Raw genomic sequence first — 22,476 nt, forward strand, 5'->3', positions numbered from 1 at the left:
CACACTAAAGTTTCCTTGTCTTGGGGCCTGACCAAACTAAATTCTGACCACCAGTGACTGAGAGACTTGTTGGGAGAAATCAGCATGGACTTTAGCAAACATCATGGGGACAGTGAAGTTTGGAGCTGATTTGTCTGCTGTCCAGGGTGGGCTGTAAGCATTCTGTAGCCAATCTCTTCAATGTGGCAGCCAACATGTGCTGAGTGTTTCAATGGTCAGTGTAGAGCCAACACCCAGGGCTTCTTGGAGAAGGGCATTCCTAGAACAAGACCTCACTCAAACTATACTCGTGTGGAGTTGCCACAAGATAATGGATGAAGAAGCCAGAAGTCACAACCGTAGAACTAATCACCTTCCACTTAGTACCAACAGATGGACTCCTGTGAAAATTAAGGTGACTCTAAAGCTTCCCAGGATGTCTAGCCTTTATGGGAAAAGTCTTTAAAGATGGAAGCAACCATCTTGCTCCTCTTTGCTTCAAAGAGCAAAACTTTACAGAGAATCAGTGACAAAGTACAGAAGCCTCAAACAATACACACTATCTTCCTTCAGTGTTTTCTTTCAGACTGTTTCACCTCTTTTTTTTTTTTAACTTTTTGAAGCTCTAAGTTTGAGTTCCCCAAGATGGATCAGTCAGTTATTCCAGAAGAATACCATATATTATCTGCTAGATATTCAACATTGACCTTGGGCCTTGAATCCTGGGTCTTGGGTCTTGAATTTTCATGGAAGTTTGTCCTAAAATGAATTCACTAGGGGCTTCACAGAATGAGATGTTCTTCAAAAACATATTTGGTCTGAAGGGAAGAGGCTTGAGGAATGTTGCTGGCATGCATTCTGTGGCCACCGCTCCCCTTAACCAAGATGTCGTAAAACCTATATGATGCTGGCAAAACGTGTGGACATTAAGATAGCACAGCAAACATATCCTCTCTTCTCCCCCAAACCAAACCAAATGTGGAAGCTAATGAGGTGTGTTTCTGCTGATGCCTCAGTTTTACCAACATTCCAGCTGTTCAAACCAGCAGGATGCAAATAAAACCAGGAATGGAAGCTACTGTGCTCGCAAAATTTTCTGCATAAATTCTGGTCCTAAGTTCTAAATTGAAATCTCTGCTCTTTCGCCACCCCCTCTGCAATCAGAGGCTTTAATCATTGGGTTTTATAAAATCTGATTTATAAAATTGCATGCTTCACAATAAAATAGCTTCAGGGTGCAGGCACAAAATTTAAAACATTCAATTAAAAATATAAAACAGCAGCAGCAGTTTTTAAAAACCAGCATATACTAGGATCATCAGCTGCCTCCTAGGTGGAGAGCTTTAAAGGGACTTTAAACATTCTGTCTGCAGGTCAAAACGCAATTTCAGACTGGCCAGGTAGGAAGAAACCTGACAGGAGCATGAGGCAGACCTGGCCTCAGCAAGGATTGATTTCTATCCATCCTGGCTCACTTCTGTGGAATTTATCCTCCAGGTGAGGCAATACATGCTGGTGGCAGAGAATTGACATTTAGCCCTAACAGTAGATCCTACCCTGCCACTCACCAGTCGTGGTACCTCAGCCACGCTATTCAGCCATTTTGAATCTCAGTTTCCTCTTCTGCAAAACAAAATTAATAGTTTCTACCTCAAAGCAGAAAAATAAGGGTGGGATGTGACAGCTTAGTTATTGACCAAGTATCTCATTTAAGAAAGCCCTCATTGTATAGTAGTATTATCCATATACCCCAATAAATGTGTAATACACAGTTGTATTTTAAAAGCAAACACTTATAGCCAGGTGTGGTGGCATGTGTCTATGATCCCAGCTACTCAGGAGGCTAAGGTTGGAGGATCACTTGAACCCAGCCTGGGCAATGTAGTGAGATCCTGTTTTAAAGAAAAAAGAAAAGAATTTTTAGAAAGCCTTTCATGCAAGTCAGTATTTCTATGATGGAAATGGGGTCTAAGTTAAGGTGACAGAAACGCTTCCTCTTTCCCTATAGCTCTATGGGGCAAGGCATTTTTGCTGAACCTAGAAAGTGAGGCACGATCTTTTTTCTAAGGGCAATGTTAAATGTATACAAGAGTCAACAGAATAGTATGATGAACCCCAGGTGCTCCTCACTGGTCCCAGTAATCATCAGTCCATGGGTGCTCTCTCTACTCCTTCCCCTATATAATAGTGAAGCCCCAGATAGCACATTAATTCACTCATAAAAATTCCAGGGTATGTCTGGAACTCTCTAGGCATATCTAGAGACCCTTTTAAGACTCTAAGTGGACTATTTTTTAATATAACCACAATGTTACAATCATACCTAAAATTAATGCTAATTCCTTAACATCATAAAATATCCAATCAATGTTCAATTCTCAGTTGTCTCATAAATGTTATTTTTTACCATTTTTAGTCTCATAAATGTCATAATTATTTTTGAAATGAGAATTAAATAAATTCTTCCTGTTATAATCAGTTGCTCCCTTTTGGGGGTCTCTTTTAATCTATAAATTCCCTCTCTGTGTTGTGTGTGTGTGTGTGTGTGTGTGTGTGTGTGTGTGTGTATGTGTGCACGCGCGCACGCGCACATGTGTGGTCGTGGTGGTGGTTTTCCTTGCACTTTAAATCTTTGACAAGGTTTGGTTGTTTGCAGAGTTGTCCATGGTTTGGAAATCACTGATAGCATTCTGTGATATAATGCAGCCAGTTCCTTGGCCTCTGTGCTTCCTCTATGCCAGAACTGATTGGACTCAGGCTAGACTGTATCCCAAGTGGCGATGGGTTCTGCCCTTTGATGTCTGTCTTTCTCCCTGTGAGATGTTGGCAGCCATTGATGCTCAGTATCAGGATCTGGTATTTCACTAAGGTTGCAGAATAGTGATGTTCTAATTCTAGACCTGCGTCTTGGGAATCCTGGGAGTTCACCAGGATTGGGTTTCCCCTTTTCCTTTGTGCAGCCAGCACTCACCACTTTTGTTTTCTGTTCTCCCTCACGCAATGTAGTAGGAAGAACTCAGGTTCTAGGGAGTGCTGGAAGGGGCTCGTGGATGAGAAGATACAGCCACACAGGGACCCTCCATCTCTCCCACCAAGATTGTCTTGCCCCCATCAGCCTTCCACCCCAGAGCTGCACTGACTGAAGAATCAGGCCCAAGAATTCAACTGGGAAGCACTCCAGGGAGCCCCATGTCTGTAACAGCAAAGGGGGATGCTGAAGAGGAGGGGAAACAGGTTGAATAGCTTTTCAGCTGGCAATTTAGGGTGAGGGTGACTGAAGGTCAAGCTGTGGGGGCATCTCAATAGATTGTCCACTAGAGATCATGGAGATCTTTAGATCCCTGAGAGAGTGGGAAAGCAACAGTGATCTACAACCCCCTGGAAACCACATCTGCTGTCTTTGCAGGCATGAGTTTTCTAGAATCTTCTATGAGAATCTCCTAACACTAAAGATAAAGGACTTGTAACATTTACCTGCCAAAGCATCCTAGGAACTTAGTAAGCTTCTTCCCTCCCAAGACAGGTCTGCTGGGACATCTAGGAAGCACTGCACAATTTTTTTACTTGGTCATTCTGGAGAATCATAGCTCAGATTGCTTTGTAAGGTTTAGAGCCTACTGGACCTGGAATTAAGGCACAAAAGCAACTAAGAGTCACAGAATCCCAGCCTGTGACCTCAGAAAACCAAAAACACACAAAGACCTAGACTGCCACCCTGTAGCACACGGACCATGACACACAGCCTCTGCCCCTGGGTAGGGCATAGATGAGATAACTTCTACTTCTCCTGACAAGCTGGTCCCTGAACACAAAGGTCCTGGAGACGTGACCCGAGAGATGCTTTCACTGACACGAAAGAAATTGCAACTTTGTTATATAATGGTGTGGCTTTGTTATATAATGGTGGTTCTAGTCTCACATTATATGTTCTTAAATTGAATGGGTTGCCTATTCTGAGGGGGCATTGGTTGAAAATAAGGAAAATACTGACTTGAGGCACAGAGTCTCACACAACGCATCCAGACTGGGAGAGCTCCCAGAAGCTCCAGGGGAGGTGGGAAATGTCAGAATGGCAAATGCTGATGGGCTCTTTCCACATGTTGCTTTGCTCAGATATAATGCTTGCATACATCAGTGCTTCGAACGGAGGACAAAAGGTGCTGGGAACATGGTCAACGGGTTGGCCAACAATGCTGAAATTGATGACAGCAGCAACTGCGATGCCACTGTGGTGCTACTTAAGAAAGGTAACCCAGCAGACACCTGTGTCCAAAGCAGAAGTGTAGACTGTGAGCCCATCTGCCCACCAGCAGAGCCATACCCGTCATGTCCCAGCTGGCCTTGAGAGGATGCTGCCTGCCTACCCCAAGACAGAAGGTTCCAGTCCTCCCACCTTCTACATCATGGAACAACAAGTTACTTAGCCTCTCTGAACCTCAGTTTTCTTTTTTGAAAAATGGAATTCATTTTTGTAATAAGCAAAGCAGATAACCACATAAAAGAGTTTATTGCAATGCTCTGTAAATGACAGGTGTTATTAGCATATTACTATATCCAGATTCACTTTCAGGCTCCACTAACTCTCAGTTTCTAAGCTGCAAACAGAAATAGAAAATTACTTTTTAAAGTTATTCTCATACTCAAAAGATTCTTACAAAGCAGTTGATATACTAAGGGAAAAAATATGGTGCTCTCTGATAAATAATATTCTTTTTTTAGAGGAACACAGAAAATTATCATTTAATTTTGCCTGGAATGTATTTCATTTTTCATTTTTTTAAACTTTTCTTTTGAAATGTGTGAATTTATTGCTTCTTGGTTCCATCTGGTTGCCTTGCAGAAAGAACAAAAAAAGAAATTAGAAAATATATGGGTTATTTTCAAATATGTCTCTGACTTTGAAGTCTCTGGGTAATTACTAAATTTTGAAAATCAAATATTTGATATATTTTTCTGAATAATCATATATGTATGTTTAACAAAAGACTTGAGTTATCTAGTACCATTCCACATGAGAATTTTATTTCATTTCTTCTGGGTAGTTTATAACCAAAAAGAAACCCTCTTAAGGAACCAAAGAGAACTACCTAATATGAGTCAATGTTTCCAGAAATCATCTCATGGTTTGGTGGCTTGGAAAATAGAAGCGAGTACTCAGAGAGGCTGTGGCCAGGTACCCGTGAGCTGTATGCACAGACTGCTCATTCATAGAGAGGGAGCTTGGCCCAGGCTCTCTATGGAATGTTGTGTTCAGGGCTCCCAGTGAATTGTTACACAGGATTTGTTCCAAGTCCCCTTTTGATCTCAGTCCTCTGTAATGTGGACAGCCCACCCACCCCTTGTCAGTGCTGCTCAAGGGCTGGGCTGAAGGAATGTGTCCTTTCCCCATGTCTTCCACCTGCACCGACATCAGTGCTGTAGCATTTAACAGCTCAGCATGAATACTGCTAACAATTGAAGGGCATAAAGAGTTACTCCAAGTTTGGCCTCCCCTGTGCCCCACATTAGAATGGTGGGAAAAGAGTCCTTTGAGGACATGGAGGAACTCTCTTTTGTTATCATTCATTCTTACTATGTCAATGAATGATGCTTAAATTGTCTCAAGTCATTTCAAAAGAGTTATCATTAAGACCCATGGAAGGGAGATTTTTACTCTTCTCCACATTTTGCTCACTGCAACCCTCCCTGGATACATGATTGAGTGGGTGGGTTGGATGGATGGATGGAAAGAAGAAAGGAAGGAAGGAGTAAGGAAAGAACTATGGATGGATCAATAGGAGAAAGGAACGAATAAAGAAAGAAGTGAGGAAGGAGGGAGGGAGGGAGGGAAAGGAGGGAGAGAGGGAGGGAGGGAGGAACATGGATAAATTGAGTGGATGGATGGATGGATAGAAGGAAGGAAGGAAAGAAGGATGAATAGAAGGAAGAGAAGAGAATGGAAGGAAGGAAGGAAGATGGATGAATGGGTGGGTGGATAGATGGATGGATGGAAGGAAGGAAGATGGATGGATGGATGGATGGAAGATGGATGGATGGAGGGACGGAAGGAAGAAAGGTGGATGGATGGTTGGAAGGAAGATGAATGAATGGCTAGAAGGAAGATGGATGGATGGAAGGAAGAAAGGAAAGAACAATGAATGGAAGGAAGAGAAGAGAATGGAAGGAAGGAAGGAAGATGGATGAATGGGTGAATGGGTGGATGGATGGAGGGAAGGAAGGAAGATGGAGGGATGGAAGGATGGAAGGAAGATGGATGAATGAATGGATGGTAGGAAAGAAGGGTGGGAGTGATGGAGGGAGGAAGAGAAGGGATGGGGAGAAAGAATGAATGAATGAATGCCTCTTTTCTGCTCCTGGCCTCCATGCTTTTATGTTTTTCATTTCCCTAGCCAATTTCCACCGCAAAGCGTCAGTGATCATGGTGGATGAGCTGCTGTCGGCCTACCCACACCAGCTTTCCTTCTCCGAGGCTGGCCTTCGAATCATGATCACAAGCCACTTCCCTCCCAAGACCCGGCTCTCCATGGCCAGCCGCATGCTGATCAATGAGGTACCCAGGAAAGTACAGACCACTGACCACTGGACAGGGCCGGGACACTGGGAAAGAGAGACAGGTTCTTGTTGGAAAGAAGCAGCACTGAACTCAGTTTAACACCGTAACAACCCTCAGCCTTTTCCAACATCTTTGCTCCCTGGGCCAGCTATGTTTCCTTGCTCTTATTTTTCCCGCCACACATTGAGGGCCATGGTCTAGTTCCCAGTTATAGAGAAAAGCTCTCCTGTCCCCTTCTCCCTACCTTTTTTCTTCTATTTTTCCATTTAAGTAAAGCCCCTCGATGTCAACTTGCACACAAGTAGTTACTAATTAAGTTACCTTAGTTTTAAGTAATCCAGAACGCTTGACATGAATTTTCCTGTGTATTCCCTTCTCTGGCCTTATTGATTCACTAGTGCAAACTCAGCTGAAGGACTTTCTTACATGGGGACAGGGTCTCCTACAATCTGCAGAAGAAAGACAGCACCACAGTACACATCAAGGAAGTATACATTCCTGACATAGGAATTCTCCTCTAAAAGGATTTGTAAGCTCCAGTGAAAAGTTCAATCTTTCCTCCCAGAAGGAAATTGTGTGAGTTGGTAATCATGTTGAGGAATCCCTTCAAACTTGACTCCAGAGTCTTCTGGAAGCGTCTCCTTGTCAGTTGCCTTAAAAAGCTCCCAGCAGCTCATGTTCTGGGTATAAGGTATTTGCAATCCCTCTGACTGTGGTAAGACTGTGCCTTTCTCTTTCCAGAGACAAAGACTGATAAACAGCAGAGCTTACGCCAATGGGGAATCCGAGGTGGCCATCAAAATCCCAATTAAGCACACTGTGGAGAATGGGACAGGACCCAGCAGTACCCCAGACAGGGGCGTGAACGGGACAAGGAGGGACGATGCTGTTGCCGAGGCTGGCAACGAAACAGAGAATGAGAATGAGGACAACGAGAACGATGAGGAGGAGGAGGAGGAGGAGGACGATGATGAAGGACCGTACACGCCATTCGACCCCCCCTGTAAGAGGTCCTGCGTATGGGCTGGGGTTGGGAGCCACTTTGATTCAAACAATATATATGAAAATAAAAATATTTACATTAGGTTTCTACAGCGGGCAGGACTCTGCTGCAGAAGGTCCAAAGCAGCACATGACCATTTGTTGAAATTTGAGCTCTTTGCCTAACTGGGCTTTGTGGAGGATGGTCCTCTCTCAGTTGTTTCATGGGGCCTTTTGATACTAAGGAGGAAATACACATGACCTGTTAGCAAACCAGCTTAGTGCTGCAGGGGAGAGGTGCTTCACCACCTATACCCATCCCATCACAACTGGCCAAGCGAGGTGTCCTGCCAGGGCCAGCCCTGGGGAATGTGTGAAGCCAAGCTTTGATCTCAATGCCTGTTCCTCATCCCTAATCAGGTCCTTCCTCTCCCAAGACCTGCTGTCCCCAGGGCAGGTACAACAAGAGATGCAGACAAAAGCATCCTGGGCTCCCTAAATCCTACCCATAGGGCTGACTGAGGGCATCTCCCTGGTACCTTGAAGGGGGAGGTCTGTAAAGTCTCCCAGAACCTCAGCCACCAGGGAAGTGTCCTTCTCTCCTGACTGCTGCCTCCAGCAAGGACTTGGTTGTTCCAGAAACCTTGTCACCCCACCCCATCCATGATCAGAACAGGCAAACCAAACCCAAAGAATTCTGCCTAATTTCTTTTTCTTTTTTTTTTTTTTGAGTTGGAGTCTCACTCTGTCACCCAGACTGGAGTGCAGTGGCCACTCCTGGTCACCGCAGCCTCGACCTGCTGGGCTCTGGTGATCCTTCCTCCTCAGCCTTCTGAGTAGCTGGAACTACAGGCGCACGCTACTACACCCAGCTCATTTTTGATTTATTGTGGAGATGAGGTCTCACCAAATTGCCCAGGCGGGTCTCGAACCCGTGGGCTCAGGCAATCTACACACCTCAGCCTCCCAAAGGCACGGGATTACAGGCTGAGCCACCGAGTCCGGCTTCTGCCTAATTTCTACACCTTCCAGAATGCTCTGGCTGTTGCAGGGAAGAGTACACTGGTCCAATTCACATAGACTGTCAAGTGTATGAGGTTCAGTTAGCATGTGTAACACCCACTCTGGGGAATTTGAATTTGCAGGAGGACTTTTTGAGGAAGGGTTGTTGACCCACTTGAAAGTTCATTTAATGGCAGGACGCAGGTGTAGCGTATCAGAGTCCAGGGTTCTATTCAGATTCACGATCCCTAAGGAATTCCTCTTTGTGTCCAGGGGACAGCAAGTAAAGCCAGACCAGAACTGCTCCCAGGGTCACTCAGGGTGCCTGAGATCTCAACCTCATCCAGAATTTACCAAAACTAATTCGAATGTACCCATCAAGATTCCTATACCAAACTTCCCAACTGCCTGGATACAGGCAAACCATTACTTGATGGAGACACTCTTTATCCATTTGCCATCATCAGATATATGTCTTGGCAACCTCTTCCCTATCAACCAGGACAAAAGCATCTTAAGGATTAAACAACCAAATACTCCGTCCCTCCCTTATAACTCCAATGTTTATTTTCACAGTTTGCATGACAGCGGGGAAGTCCAGCGGGGTTCTCAGTGACCCAAGGGCCAGGCTGTGATGCAGTGCAGGCAGGAGTATAGGCCCTCCCACAGGTCCCAGGGGAATCATTTCCAGACCAAGGGCAGACCCTGAACACAAGGGCCGAGTGGACAGGATCCTAGACCTGAGCCCCCAGGAGTCTCTGGGCCTGTGAGAAGGGTAGGCCACACGTCCCGACTGTGCAGTGTTAGATGGCACAGCAGGCCTTCAGGCAGAGATGATGCAGGGGGCCCTGGAGCCTCCAAAAGCAGAAGGGGAGGCAGAAAGAGGAGGAGCATGAGAAGGACGCTGTGCACCCAACTGTAGGTGGACAGGCTGGGACGAGGAAGGCAGGTGGCTGTGGGGGACCGGTTCAGGTCTAGGATTCTGCCCACTCGGCCCTTGTGTTCAGGGTCCGCCGTTGGCCAGCCACAGTCAAGCTCCAGAAACGCCTATTTTGCTAAACTCTTTTCATGGATGGAGTCCGGGGATCTGGGAAGCCCAGAATCCCCATGTGCACCCTCCAGGCAGACAATGGAGGGCCTGACAATGGAGGGCGTGGTGTTAGATGGCCCAGTGGGCCTCAGGCAGATGATGCAAGACAAATGTGTAAGATGGGACACCTGGCTCCCGCGTCCGGGGCCACTTTACTTAGCAGGATAGAGGGCCACTTCAGGTCCCTTGTTCTGCATTTCTCTCCTGGATGAGATCAGTTCCACACCTAATTGGAGTTTCAAGGTCCTTGTGTCACTGTGGTGAGGCTGCAGATGACAAAGGCCTCAGACCACCAGCCACACCTTCTGGGCTCCTGTATGTGAGATGTGGTTACAGGCATCCAACCCCTTACCTAGTCCTGCAGCTGAGGCTCTGGAATCCCGTGCCAGGTGCCCTGTGTCCTTCCTGGAGCACAGGCAGGAAAGTAGAGATGATACTCTGGATGGTCCTACCACTCAGCGTCTCTGTGTCACTCCAGGGACCTGAGCTGCCAAGATAGGAAGCAGAATTATAGATTATTCTCCACAGCCCTTCTCACTTGGGCCTCCTTAATAAAATGCACATTTTGATTCAGGCATTCTAGGGTGAGGCCCAAGAGTCTGCATTTCTAACAAGCCTCCAGGTGACACAGATGCTGCTGGTCACTTGGAGTGGCGAGGGACTGGAGGCCTAGAGGTACTCAGTGATCACCACTGTTTTTTGAAGACATAGGAGAGCCAGGTTCAAACCAAGACCTGCCTCTTAAATGAAGAGTGGGCGTGCTTGATTACATCTATCTCCTCCCTTCCACCGGCTGCTAAGAAACCTCATGCCTAGAATCAGGAACTACAAGGGGAACTAAATGCCCTGGCAAGCCCTTCACTGGGGCAGGCAGGCATCTGCTCTGGGTTGAGAAGACGGAGCAAGCCTCAAGCTAGCAGAAGGCCTCCAGGAGCCTGGGACTCAGTCCAGAAAGCCCCAAGATTGGTTTTTCTCGAGCTAAGCTCCTTCGACCTGAAAAGGGTCCCATGCACACTATAAGGGCATTTTCCCCTCTCATTGCATTGGTGGCCTATTCCTGGCACTCAGCTTCAGGGCTCTCTTCTCTCTAGGACTTGACTATAGTGGGTATGATTGACAAGTAATTATTTGGGAGTACGGAAATGCTGTTTGTGAGTATGTATACATGCTTATATTACAGTGTGCAAATGACTGATAAAATGTATGCATATAACTTGCACATATATAGTAACGCTCGGCTGCTTTCGCTTGATACCAATAAATAAAAGGGGCAGGGAACTGGTAGAAAGAGTTTTATTTATGAATTCGAATCCAGGAAGCAGAGTGGGCTTTCGGCCTCTTTAAAATAGTTCTGCTCACCCTTCAAGTTTTACAGACTGCTTTTATAAGTTCAAGGCAGTTGGTACCAATACATTGACTACGTGACTAGCAGAGCATTGTACAGAACCTAAGTTACAGCTGCATTTTGTCAATAGTGACATTTTATGGTCCACATTTCCTTGCATTAGTGATCTCCCAGTTTTTTATCCATAACACACATCAGAGGCATTAATCAAGCTTGCCATAGAGTAAAGGGAGTTAACAGGGCCTAAGACATCATACATTGTTGCATGTTGTTATACCCAAAAAGTTATACAAATCATAAGACTTATGATTACATTAATATAAAAGTTATACAAACCTGTGACTACTAAGAAAAGAGAGTAAGTGGGAATTTATATCTCTCAGTTAATTGGGCCCAGTCTTCAGGGAAGTTAACTGTTCTTTGAAGTTACTGGAGTGCATAGGAGATAAGGAGAAGGCATCTTTTGTTAACTCTCAGGAATGTGGGTACGTGCTGCACTCGAATACTTGCCATGCTATCCTCTAAGTGCATATTTAATATATTATGTTGAATGCACATATAATATATGCACAGATGCTAGCATACTTATTTTGATATATGCATATACATATTAAAAGTTATATATGTTAATGCTTCTGCTGGGTGTTACTGAAAAGCTGTGAAATACATCTGATAACTAGCCTCAGGAAATGTGGACCATAAAATGTCCTGTTTTATACGAACCTTTGCTTGGTACTTGTGCATACAAACATAAATACGCCACTGTTCTTATCTTTTGAGTAAAGAAAACCTTATGACTGATAAGCAGGAAAAAAAACATTTTCATGTATAAGACTAGAAGGAAATATCACCAAAATATATGTTTTCCAAAGTGAAATTATAGTCTTTCTTTAGTTTCCACTTTTTTTCTTTTTTTTGAGAAAGCAGGATTTATTGAGAGGACAGAAAAGCTCCCACAGTTGAGGGGGACCCTAGGAGGTTGTCCTATTGTTTCTACTTTAGAACAACATACATTTGTATTGCCTGTATCATCAGAACAAATACATATATATTTAGGCCTAGGCCTAAAATACTGTGCAATGATCTTTTATTTCTCCAATAGAATTAAGTTTTCTAAAAAACTTACTAAGGACCATAATTTAGAAGTAAGTCCTTTTGCTTTCTAAAACCAAATTGTATTCAGAGGGGTGTTGTCAAGCTCACAGTCCCTGGTTCACGCCCTCTGCTATCTGACTATCCTCAAATCACGTAGTCACGGATACACTGGGTTGGTGGGCAGGGAGTCTTCTTTCCTCAATTGATTGCAGTGTCCCCAGTGCCTGCAGCAGCTCCTGCCCAGAGTGACACAGAGGGTATTCAATAAGTGTCTGTTAAGTGAACGAATAGGCCTGTCCCTATTGACACTGTATTTGGAGCAAATTGTGATGAAATCAAAGACAGAAAAATGTCCAGAAATGCTATTGGCTCAAAGAAAAAAGGAAACCATCTGTACCCCTTTATTCAGAACTGGAAGTTAAGGGTGGCTAAAATGCAGATAAACTTTATGTAACATCCGTGGCTCCTCAAAATCATTTAAATAGGACCTTTCTGTATTGCTTGGTTTGTTCAAGGAGTCAGATTTGCTACATTACATTTAAAGATATAATTCAGATAATGCTCACTGAATTTCTACCTTTGAGGTTGTTGTTGTTACAGAGGGATGATAACTTAAAGAAAGCATATATATCATTAAAAAATAATGTTCCCCACATCAATGCCTTCCCAATCCAGCGTCAAGTCAACATTTCTGAAAACAGTCAGAAAAACTCTGTGGCGCTAACTTGCACTGCTTGCAACTTTATCTAATCAATACCATCTTCCAAATTCTTGCACTCATAAGTTCTGTCTTCATTTTTCTTCTTTCTTTCTTTTCCCCCCTGGAGAATGTCAAAGAGCCAAATTGAGGTCATTTCTCTTCCTACTCATGCGTTTCTTTGTGATCTGTGTTTGGGCCTGTATTTTAAACCGAATCAAGCCTCTCTCTCTGTGTAAAGGCACCGGCCATATGGAAGGCCAGCTGGTGGATTCAGGATTTAGGAATATGCAGAATTTCAGGATCCAAAGATCTGGCCATATTGTAGATTCTGCAGCACTTGAAAGCCCCTCCCAAACAACCCTCAGATGTCTTCTCACTTTGTAATCCAGCCACACAGTGTCAATTTTTTTTTTTTTTTTTTTGAGTTGAAGTCTCACTCTGTCGCCCAGACTGGAGTGCAGTGGCACGCTCCCAGCCACCGCAGCCTCGACCTGCTGGGCTCCGGCGATCCTTTCACTCTGCCTTCCAAGTAGCTGGAACCACAGGTACGCGCTACCATGCCCAGCTAATTTTTTTGATTTATTGTAGAGATGAGGTCTCGCCAAGTTGCCCAGGTGGGTCTCAAACCCACGGGCTTAGACAATCCACTCATCTCGGCCTCCCAAAGCAAGGGATTACAGGCTGAGCCACCGAGTCCGGCGTCTCCAACTCTTAAACCCAACAAGAAGCACAGCAGCTAAAAGGAAAAGACTTCCTCTTTCTTCATAATTTTTTTCTCTTTGCTTTATTCTGTACTTGTAAGCTAGATACCCTTAAATTCCCAAAAGCAAATAATTTTCCATGGTTTATCTAATTAGATTGTTCATAGTAATGTTATGACTATTTCTAATACTTGCTGTTATTTATTTTTACTGAGCATATGATATATGTTCTGTGCTGTCTGTGACTTTCGAGATAGCGTAGTGAACAAGCAAAAGGAAACCCGTGTTCTCAGAGTTTATTCTCATTTGAGGGAGACTGAAAAATAAATGAAACAAATAATCGTGTTGATTTCAGACAGGAAATATTTGCTATGAAGCAAATAAAAGTGGGTAAATAGAAAAGCAGGATTCTATTTAGATGTATCTGAGGGCACAAATGGCATTCGAGTGGTGAGGTGGCCAATGTGACAGAGCAGACTCAGCCACAAGAAGATCCACGCAGAAGGACCCCTTCATGCAAAGGTCCTGAGGCAGCAAAAGGCTTGAAGTGTATGAGGACAGAAAGCAAGCCAGGACGAGGGGGTGTAAAAGCAGGAAGAGTGGCAGGCAGGGGCAAAATTAGATGGGCCTTGTGGGCCATGGTAGGGAGACATGGTTGTACTCTGAGAGCAGTGAAAGCCAGTGGAAGGTTCTAGAACAAATCACTTTTTGAGATTTTTCCCTCTGGTCCTGGTGACAAACAGATAGAAGTGGGACAGGCATTGGAGCAGAAGTCCCCTCAGGAATCCAGGTCCTCAGCAAAGTCATATATGGACAACCTGGCCCCAGGGGTGGCCTGGTAAAAATGCCCTAGGCTGATTGCCATGGTTGTGTGAAAGGTGGGAGATGGGGGAAGAAAAAGAAGAAGCAAATGTGCACCAGGATTTTGAGGGAGCAACTTGTGAACTCACGTGGTCCTAGCCCTTTTCCTGATACCATCTCATTTAATTCTTCCAGTCACTCTGAGTTCAGGGCCAGTGTAACCACATTTTACAGACAAAGAAACAGAGGCTTAGAGAATTTAAATAACTGAGTCACTCAACTTACGAGCTACAGAGAGGGTACAGGAACCCCGCACTGACAAGAAAGCCCTTCTTTCCGCTATAGACCCTGTGCCTTGGCCATCGAGAGAGACCAGAGGGCACCAGAAATGTGAGGTGACTTTTCCATGAGGTTTAAGAAACTATTTGGAGACTGGTGAGAGATAAATGAAATACACATTGGACGCTGGCATAACATTACAAAATAAGTTTTTATTAAACATTTAATTACTGCTCAAAATGTTATGATTTTAAAAATACCTCCTTAACTCCTCCGGGAATATATAATGGTCCACTCATTTTGGAGAACGATTTGGCAGTTTCCTGTAAAGTTAAATAAACACCCACTCCATGACACAGCAGTTCTACTGGCCCTCCCCCAAGAGAAGTGAAACAGGCCAACAAAAAGACACACACAGCAATGTTCATAGTCACGTTAGTTGCAATACTCTGCAAGTGGCCACAGCCCAGGGCCCAACCACAGTAGGAGGAATACACAAATCGTAGTGTACTCACAGGGTGGAATATTGCAAAACCAGAAAAAGAATGAGTTACTGACACGTGAATGAATCTCAAAAACATTATGTTGAATAAAAGAAGGCAGACCCTTAAACATACAACATGATCTCACATTTTTAATGCTGGAGAAAAGAAAAAACTCATCTATGGTGGTGGGAGTGGAGGGGCTGACTAGAAAGGACTCAGGGAACTTTCTGGAAGATGGAGATGCTTTATACATCTCAGACATGAGGAGTACTGGTACATGCATGTTTCTTTCCAGAGGGGAATTAGCAGTTAAGCAGGATGGTGACAAAGGCCAAGCGAGTACTCATATGTTTGTCAAATCTGAGTCTACAAGAAGTCTTGGCAAAAATAAAAATAAAAAATAAGTATTTGACCACCAAAAGAAGCATTTCTGGGTGTCTCCAATCCACAAAGTCCTCAGGCAGAAGCAGGTCATGACTGACAGATCCATCATCCTGTCTTTGGTGATCTAGAAAGTGACCACTCAGTTGTAAATCCTTATTAGCTTGAGATACAAACACACCAGTAATGTTTCCTCAGCCTTGAGAGCTTTCAAATCCTCCTCCAAGATTTCAGAGCACTTCGGACGATGCTGAGAAATGCCACGAGACGGCGCTGTGCCCACCGTCACTTTATCATCTGGAAGAAATGTGCTTAGCAAATCCTGTGCAGGACAGATGCTGACTGGTGGTCTTCCTTGCTCTCCGCCCCCTGTTTCAACCCCTCAACACACACAACTACACACACTCCCTCCCTTTTGTGTCCTGAGTATCGTCTTCATCTTTTCCCACCCAGCCATTTGCCAAGTCGTTCCTTCAGCCCGGTATTATTCAGAAGTGACTCACCCTGTCAGTTCAGAGATAGGTGGGCAGTGGATAATTTCTTTTTATTCTGTTTGGTGTTGTATGTCAGGATTTTTTGGTGAAGGAAAGGCATTTGAGTGTTTTAAGAATTGAGTGGTTTTATTCTGGGGAAAGCAGTGTAGGAACTAGGAGAGCAGACAAAGTTAACAGATTTTCCTTCTTGTTTTTGTGTCTGTGTTTTCTTGCCTTTTTTATTTTTCCAGCTGGCAAACTGGAAACAGTGAAATGGGCGTTCACCTGGCCATTGAGTTTCGTCTTATACTTCACTGTACCCAACTGCAACAAGCCACGCTGGGAGAAGTGGTTTATGGTGACGTTTGCTTCCTCCACGCTGTGGATTGCCGCCTTCTCCTACATGATGGTGTGGATGGTGAGTGCTTTAGAGGCCCCATGACAAGCGAGATATCTGGAGAAAAAGCACACTCGACCAGAGGGGAATAAGAGTGGAGGTTTCGGCCCTCAGCTTTATCGGTTAGCTATTGCTACAATAAGCGATGTGACAGACCACCCCAAGCTCAGCAGTTTGGAACCACCGGCATATACTCTCCAACTCATACAGGCGTCCATCAGGTGACTATGGTATGATTAGTCTTAACTGGGAGTGGCTGTGCAGCTCTGCTTCAAGCTGCAGGATGGTTATGTTTGATTGAAGCAGCAACTTGGGTCCGTGTCTGCCCCACGTGTTTGCTCCTTTTCTTTGGACCAGCAGCTACCTGGGTTGTTCTCCTGGTATCACATGGAATGTAAGAGAGAAGGTGGAAATGCAAGGTGCCTCCCAGAGGCTTCACTGGGGCCTGACTTATCATCACTTTCACCTACATTTTACTGGCCCAATATCAATGGAGTGAGAGAAATCCGTTTCCCCTGTGCTAGTGGGAAGGACAGCAATGCCACTGAACAAAAGACACAGGGGAAAGTCATGAATAATTGGGGAGTGAAGATAGATCCCTGTCTGAATCTCAGTTGCTTCAAGCAATGGAGCATTGGCTTAGGGGACCACTCCAGGGTCCCTTTTTTTTTCAGTCCAACCCTCACTCCATCGCCCAGGCTGGTGTGCAGTGACATGCTTACAGCCACAGCCTCAACCTGCTGGGCTCAGGTGATCCTTCCACCTCAGCCTTCCAAGTAGCTGAAACTACAGGTATGCACCACCATAACCAGCTTGTTTTTTTATTTATTATAGAGATGAGGTCTCGCCAAGTGGCCCAGGCTGGTTTCGAGCCCTTGAGCTCAGGCAATCCTCTCATCTCGGCTTCCCAAAGTGCTACGATTACAGACTTGAGCAACTGCACCTGGCCAGGGTCCCTTTTGAAGCTAAAATAGTAATTCAGTGATTGGCATTGGCTATGGGGCTATAACTCAAAAGAGCCTCTTCTCCAAAGCCATTTCAGGAAGTCCAGCCACCCAGAATGCATTGCCTATTTTTGTCTCTCCTTTTTAACTGAAAAACAAGCATAAATTGTTAGAATTAGAGATGGGCCGGAACTAAAAGGCATGACAAAATTATGCAAATCCAGTTTAAGTTTACCTTGAGTGTTGAGCAGAAATGCAATATAAATTCTGGAGAATCAAACTCAAGAGCTTAAAAAAAATTTCTGAAAAAGATTTTTTTTGTATGTAATAGCAAATTGGTAACACAACTAAGTCATAATCATCTGTTGCTTCAATATCACAGACAAACAGTTTTTAAGACTCAAGTCTCACAGCCAGAAGTGACTCCCTCTTCCTGTGTTCATGAATGTTCTTATATGATATATACACTGAATGCTGCCTCTGACCCCGGTTTGGGGGACAGCGAGGCTGACCCTGACCTCTAGGTGCTTAGTGGTTTTCTGTGAAGTCCACCAACCTGCAAACTCACCTGCCTAACTGATCTGAGGTTCACCTCTCCTCCTGTTCACCTCCTCTCCCTCTGGTTGAGGTTCTAGAGGGTCCTGAGAAGTGGCCAGGAATGCTAGAGAATACAGAGAGAAGCAAGAGACAACTCCTGGCCACCCGAAGAACAAGCTCCCCTGGACTCCAGACTCAGCCACACACATAATCATAACCATAATGGCACCACGGATGGTGGTCTGGGTTCAGCCAGATGCCCACAGGGACTGAACTGAGTGTCAGGAAAGACACACCTCTGCCAGAACAGAGTAGCTAGCTCCATTTGCTCTGGGGCAACAGAATAGAAGTAATGGGTGTTCCTGCATCCAACTTTCCTTCCCGGAGACTGGAAGTCACAAAGCCCTGAGGCCACCCTGAATCACACCAGCTCTGCCCAGAAAGGAAGCCATTCTCTGCTCTGAAAAGGGGCAGACCAGGCATCTCAATGGATGAAACTCACCCCCCCCAACCTTTGGACACAGGAGGGGTGACCGTGGCCTTTGGCATGAAGTCAGGGTTTGTGGGTAGCTATGCCCCTCAAGGGCTGGCCCAGAAGAAATGCTGAGAAGAATGTGCTCCTTCCAGCACATGGTTACATTTCTTTCTTTCTTCCCTCCCTCCCTCCCTCCCTCTCTCCCTTCCTTCCTTCCTTTCGAGTTAGGTTCTCACTGTGTCACCCAGGCTGAATGCAGTGACATAACTATGGCTTACCACAGCCTCAACATTCAGGGCTCAGGCAATCCTTCCACCTCAGCCTCCCAAGTAGCTGGGACTACAGATACGTGCCACCACGCCCAGCTAAATTTTTTGATTTTTGTAGGGATGGGGTCTCGCCATGCTGCCCAGGCTGGTCTGAATTCCTGGGTCAAACCCAGGCCCACTTCTTGTGACTGTGTGAAGGTGAGGCAGCTCAAGGCATCCTAAGATGGCCTCACGGTTCAGTTCTCCTGAGTTCCTTTCTCCTTAGCCCCCATGCAGGGAGTGTGTCCCTTTTCCACTTCCTTCTTTTGCCACCTGCTCCCTTGTCATCTGTCTCACCAAATGCTCTTCTTTTTTTTTTTTTTAAAGAAAGCATGGTTATGATTGCCTCTTTTATTACTGGTATAAATTTAAGGGCTGCAAGGGCAATTTTGTGCCATGGACATACTGCCCAGTGGTGAAATGGCAAAGTCTGGCTTTTAGCATCTCTGTCACCCATTTAATGTCCATTGTACCCGTTAAGTAATTCCTCATCACTATCCCCCCCATCCTCCTGAGTCTCCAGTGCCCATCATTCCACACTCCATGTCCAAGTGTGCACATTATTTATCTCCCACTTATAAGTGAAAACAGGCAGTACTTGACTTTCTGGGTCTGAATTGTTTCACTTAATGTAGTGGTCTCCAGTTGCTGTAGAAGACAGGATTTCACTCTTTTTTATGACTGGTCCTATTCCATTGTGTATTTATGCCACATGTTCATTATCCAGTCACCCAATACTTGCTTTTTTTAGTTCGTTTATTTGTAGAGATGAGGTCTCCCTATGTTGCTCAGGCTGATCTCGAACTCCTGGGTTCAAGCGATCCGCTCACCTTGGCCTCCCAAAGTGCTGGGATTACAGGCATGAGCCACTTGCACTGAGTCCAAGTCATCCAATGCTTGCACCTCAGCTTTCCTATGAAGAAATTGGGGGCAGGAACAGGCTCATTTGCACAGTGGAAGCAATATATCAAACATTCCCTGTTGCCACCCTCTGGCGAAACCCCTTTTGCCCTCCCAGAGGTGCCACCTCTGCCAATGAGCCTGTCTGTCCCTGTGGGAACCACCCTCTGCACTCACTCGCATCCCGTGACTTGGGCAGATTCTTCAGTGAGCTCATTTGAAGAATAGAAATAGCACAGCACCCCACAGAGTCATTGTGAGAGTTAAATAAGGGAACGCCACACACATGGCCTCACCCAGAGCCCACATCCGACATAAGCGGATGTGATTGTGGTGAAGGAGATGGTGTTGATAAGGATCATGACCTTGCTACCAAGCAACAGAGGAAAGGAGAAGCCAACGAGCCTGGCGTGAAGTCCAGCCCCGTCCAGTTCCCGTGGAGTCCTGTGATACAGCTCCTGACACAATGCTCTCACTCTAGGCAAAGTGGCCCTCCATTCTGGAAGTCCTAGGACCATCGGAGTTCAAATATTCTGTCCCATTATTGTCTCTTCCCAAAAATTCATTCCCCTCTCTCAAACTACCTGCCTTGCCTGAAAGGAGCAAGTGAAAGGCAAATGTTTCATGAAAGACACGGGCTTTGTGACCACATCCTGACCTGCAGTCCATCTGTTTTTGCATGATGGTCAGTGCCCTCTGTGTTGATGCAGAGAGCAGACGGTGCCCCCAGGAGAGGGCCCAGAGTGAAGCTTTTGTTGTGTTCCCATCAGAGGAACCATGGGCAAGTGCAGCATGGGCAGCCCTCAGCTTACCGCTTCTTCCTGCTTCTTCTAGGTCACGATCATCGGTTACACTCTAGGGATTCCAGACGTCATCATGGGGATCACTTTCCTGGCCGCAGGAACCAGCGTGCCTGACTGCATGGCCAGCCTCATTGTGGCCAGACAAGGTGGGGCTTCCAGTGGTGATGCGGATAGGAAAGGAAGGAAGGATGAAAGAGAGAAGGAGGGAGGGAAGGGGGGAGGGGAGAAGGGGTAAAGGAAGAGAGGGATGGAGGGATGGAGAGAGAGGGAGGGAAAGAGAAAAAAGGAAAGAGAGAAGGAGAGGGGAGGCAGGGACGGAGGGATGAGGGAGGGGGAGGGAGGGGAGAGAGAGAGAAGGCAGTCTGGAGGGCTGGTGGGAAAGAAGGAAGGAAGGAGGACCCCCTACCTGGGGTATCCACCTTGCCATTAACTGGGCTTGGAAGGAGGGCTGGTGACCTTCAATGCTGTGTTGGTCTAAAGGCTTCCTGGGGTCAGAACAACAGAAAAATGGGCCCAAAGGCCTGGCCTTCAAGGAAGGCAGAGGTGTTTCCTAAGCAGCCCCACTGCCATCCTGGAGGCTGTGTTACCCTCCTTCTTGTGCTATGAGTAGTGATGAATACACTGATAGCTAAACTGTGCTGAGTAAAGCATTTAGGTGCATTATCATGTTTGACTTAAACAACTCAATGAGGTAGGGACGATCATATCCCCATTCTGTGGATAAGGCAACTGAGGCTTAAACCCCAGACCCCATCCTAAGATCTGCAGCACCCCAGTGGCAGTTGCCAGAGGTCAGTTTTCCATGTTCGACAGATCCTTCCCTCCTTCAAAACCAACCTCACAGTTCACCTTCCCAAGTGGACACCCAGATGGCTATGCCCTCCCAGTACTCACTCTGACTTATATGCCTGATGTCTGTTGGAGGGCATTTGTTTCAAACAGACACTTTTTGTAGGAACAAAAGTTAGCACAGACCAGCCCAGTGGCTCACGCCTATAATCCCAGCACTTTGAGAGGCCGAGGCAGGAGAATCACTTGGGCCCAGGAGTTTAAGATCAGTCTAGGCAACATAGCAAGACCTCATCTCTATTTTTTAAAAATCAGAAAAAAATTAGCAGGCACATGCCTGTAGTTCCAGCAGCTGAGGTGGAAGGATAGATGAACCTAGGAGATCAAGGCTGCGGTGAGCCATGATGGCGCCACAGCACTCCAGCCTGGGCGAGACCCTATTTCTTAAAAAAATAAACAGCACAGTGTCCTCTAGAAGCCCTCACAAAATCCACTGTTTACCTATATCCCAATTATTCAGAAGTAAAATGAAATCACATGCAAAGCAGCTGGGAGGTGATACTCAGGCTGGCGCTCTCACCAGCCATGTTATAGACCTGTTGAGTTCATTCCTCCCACAAGGATGGCTCAAAACATCACCTCTAGGGTCTTTGGAACTGTGTTTGGCTTTCCAAATCACTTACACATAATCAGTGATCATATTAGAAGGCCAGCCATTCAAGGGCATGTGTACTCTGTGTTTTACAATCGGCGTCATTCTTTACGCCAGGGGGGGTCTGGAAGAGAAGCAAGCAGGTGAGCTGGCAAAACGCCCCTCTGTCTATCAGACCACAGGCCCAGGAGAGTCCTGAGTGGGGCCCCTACCCTTTCTGAGTCCCTCTCCTTCACATGGGCGACCTCTTGTCTCTGCAGGGATGGGGGACATGGCTGTGTCCAACTCCATTGGGAGCAACGTGTTTGACATCCTGATTGGCCTGGGCCTCCCATGGGCTCTGCAGACCCTGGCTGTGGATTACGGATCCTATGTAAGTGTTTTCTCCTTGACTTCTCCTTAAACCCAGGGCTGCACAGACTCTCGTTTTAACAGCCTTGGCCACTGAGCTATTTTCTCAGAGCAAAATAGATGTCAAAATAGTAATGTTGGGGTAAACGAATTCTCCTTGTCCAAGTCCTTCCTTGGGCTTGTGTTGGGCTTGTGGGGACATTTGCAGCAGGGGTCAGCAAACTTTTTCTGTCAAGGGTGGAATAATAAACATTTTAGGCTTTGTGGGTCAGAGAATGCCTATCACAACTATCCAACTCTTCATTGTAGCATAGGTAATAAATGAATGGGTATGGCTATCTCAATACAACTTTATTTAAAGAAACTGACATTTGAATTGTATATAATTTTACATGTTGTGATATATTAGGCTTCTTTTGATTATGTTTTTTTTTTTTGAGTTGGAGTCTCACTCT

The 22,476-nt window shown here is 45.6% G+C and overlaps 1 protein-coding gene across 1 annotated transcript in view; it reads left to right on the top strand.

Moving 5' to 3' along the window:
• The window catches only part of SLC24A3 (solute carrier family 24 member 3), a 508,299-nt gene that overhangs the window by 459,846 nt on the left and 25,977 nt on the right, over positions 1 to 22,476 (top strand). The window contains exons 10-15 of the mRNA XM_008064347.1: positions 4,093 to 4,226; positions 6,369 to 6,529; positions 7,274 to 7,535; positions 16,117 to 16,283; positions 20,261 to 20,375; positions 21,931 to 22,043. Coding sequence (XP_008062538.1) covers positions 4,093 to 4,226; positions 6,369 to 6,529; positions 7,274 to 7,535; positions 16,117 to 16,283; positions 20,261 to 20,375; positions 21,931 to 22,043 — 952 coding nt within the window. The remainder of the gene's footprint in view (positions 1 to 4,092; positions 4,227 to 6,368; positions 6,530 to 7,273; positions 7,536 to 16,116; positions 16,284 to 20,260; positions 20,376 to 21,930; positions 22,044 to 22,476) is intronic.

Source organism: Carlito syrichta, unplaced genomic scaffold, assembly GCF_000164805.1.
Source record: "Carlito syrichta isolate Samal-C Ts95f unplaced genomic scaffold, Tarsius_syrichta-2.0.1 Scaffold307318, whole genome shotgun sequence".
Taxonomy (NCBI): Eukaryota; Metazoa; Chordata; class Mammalia; order Primates; family Tarsiidae; genus Carlito; species Carlito syrichta.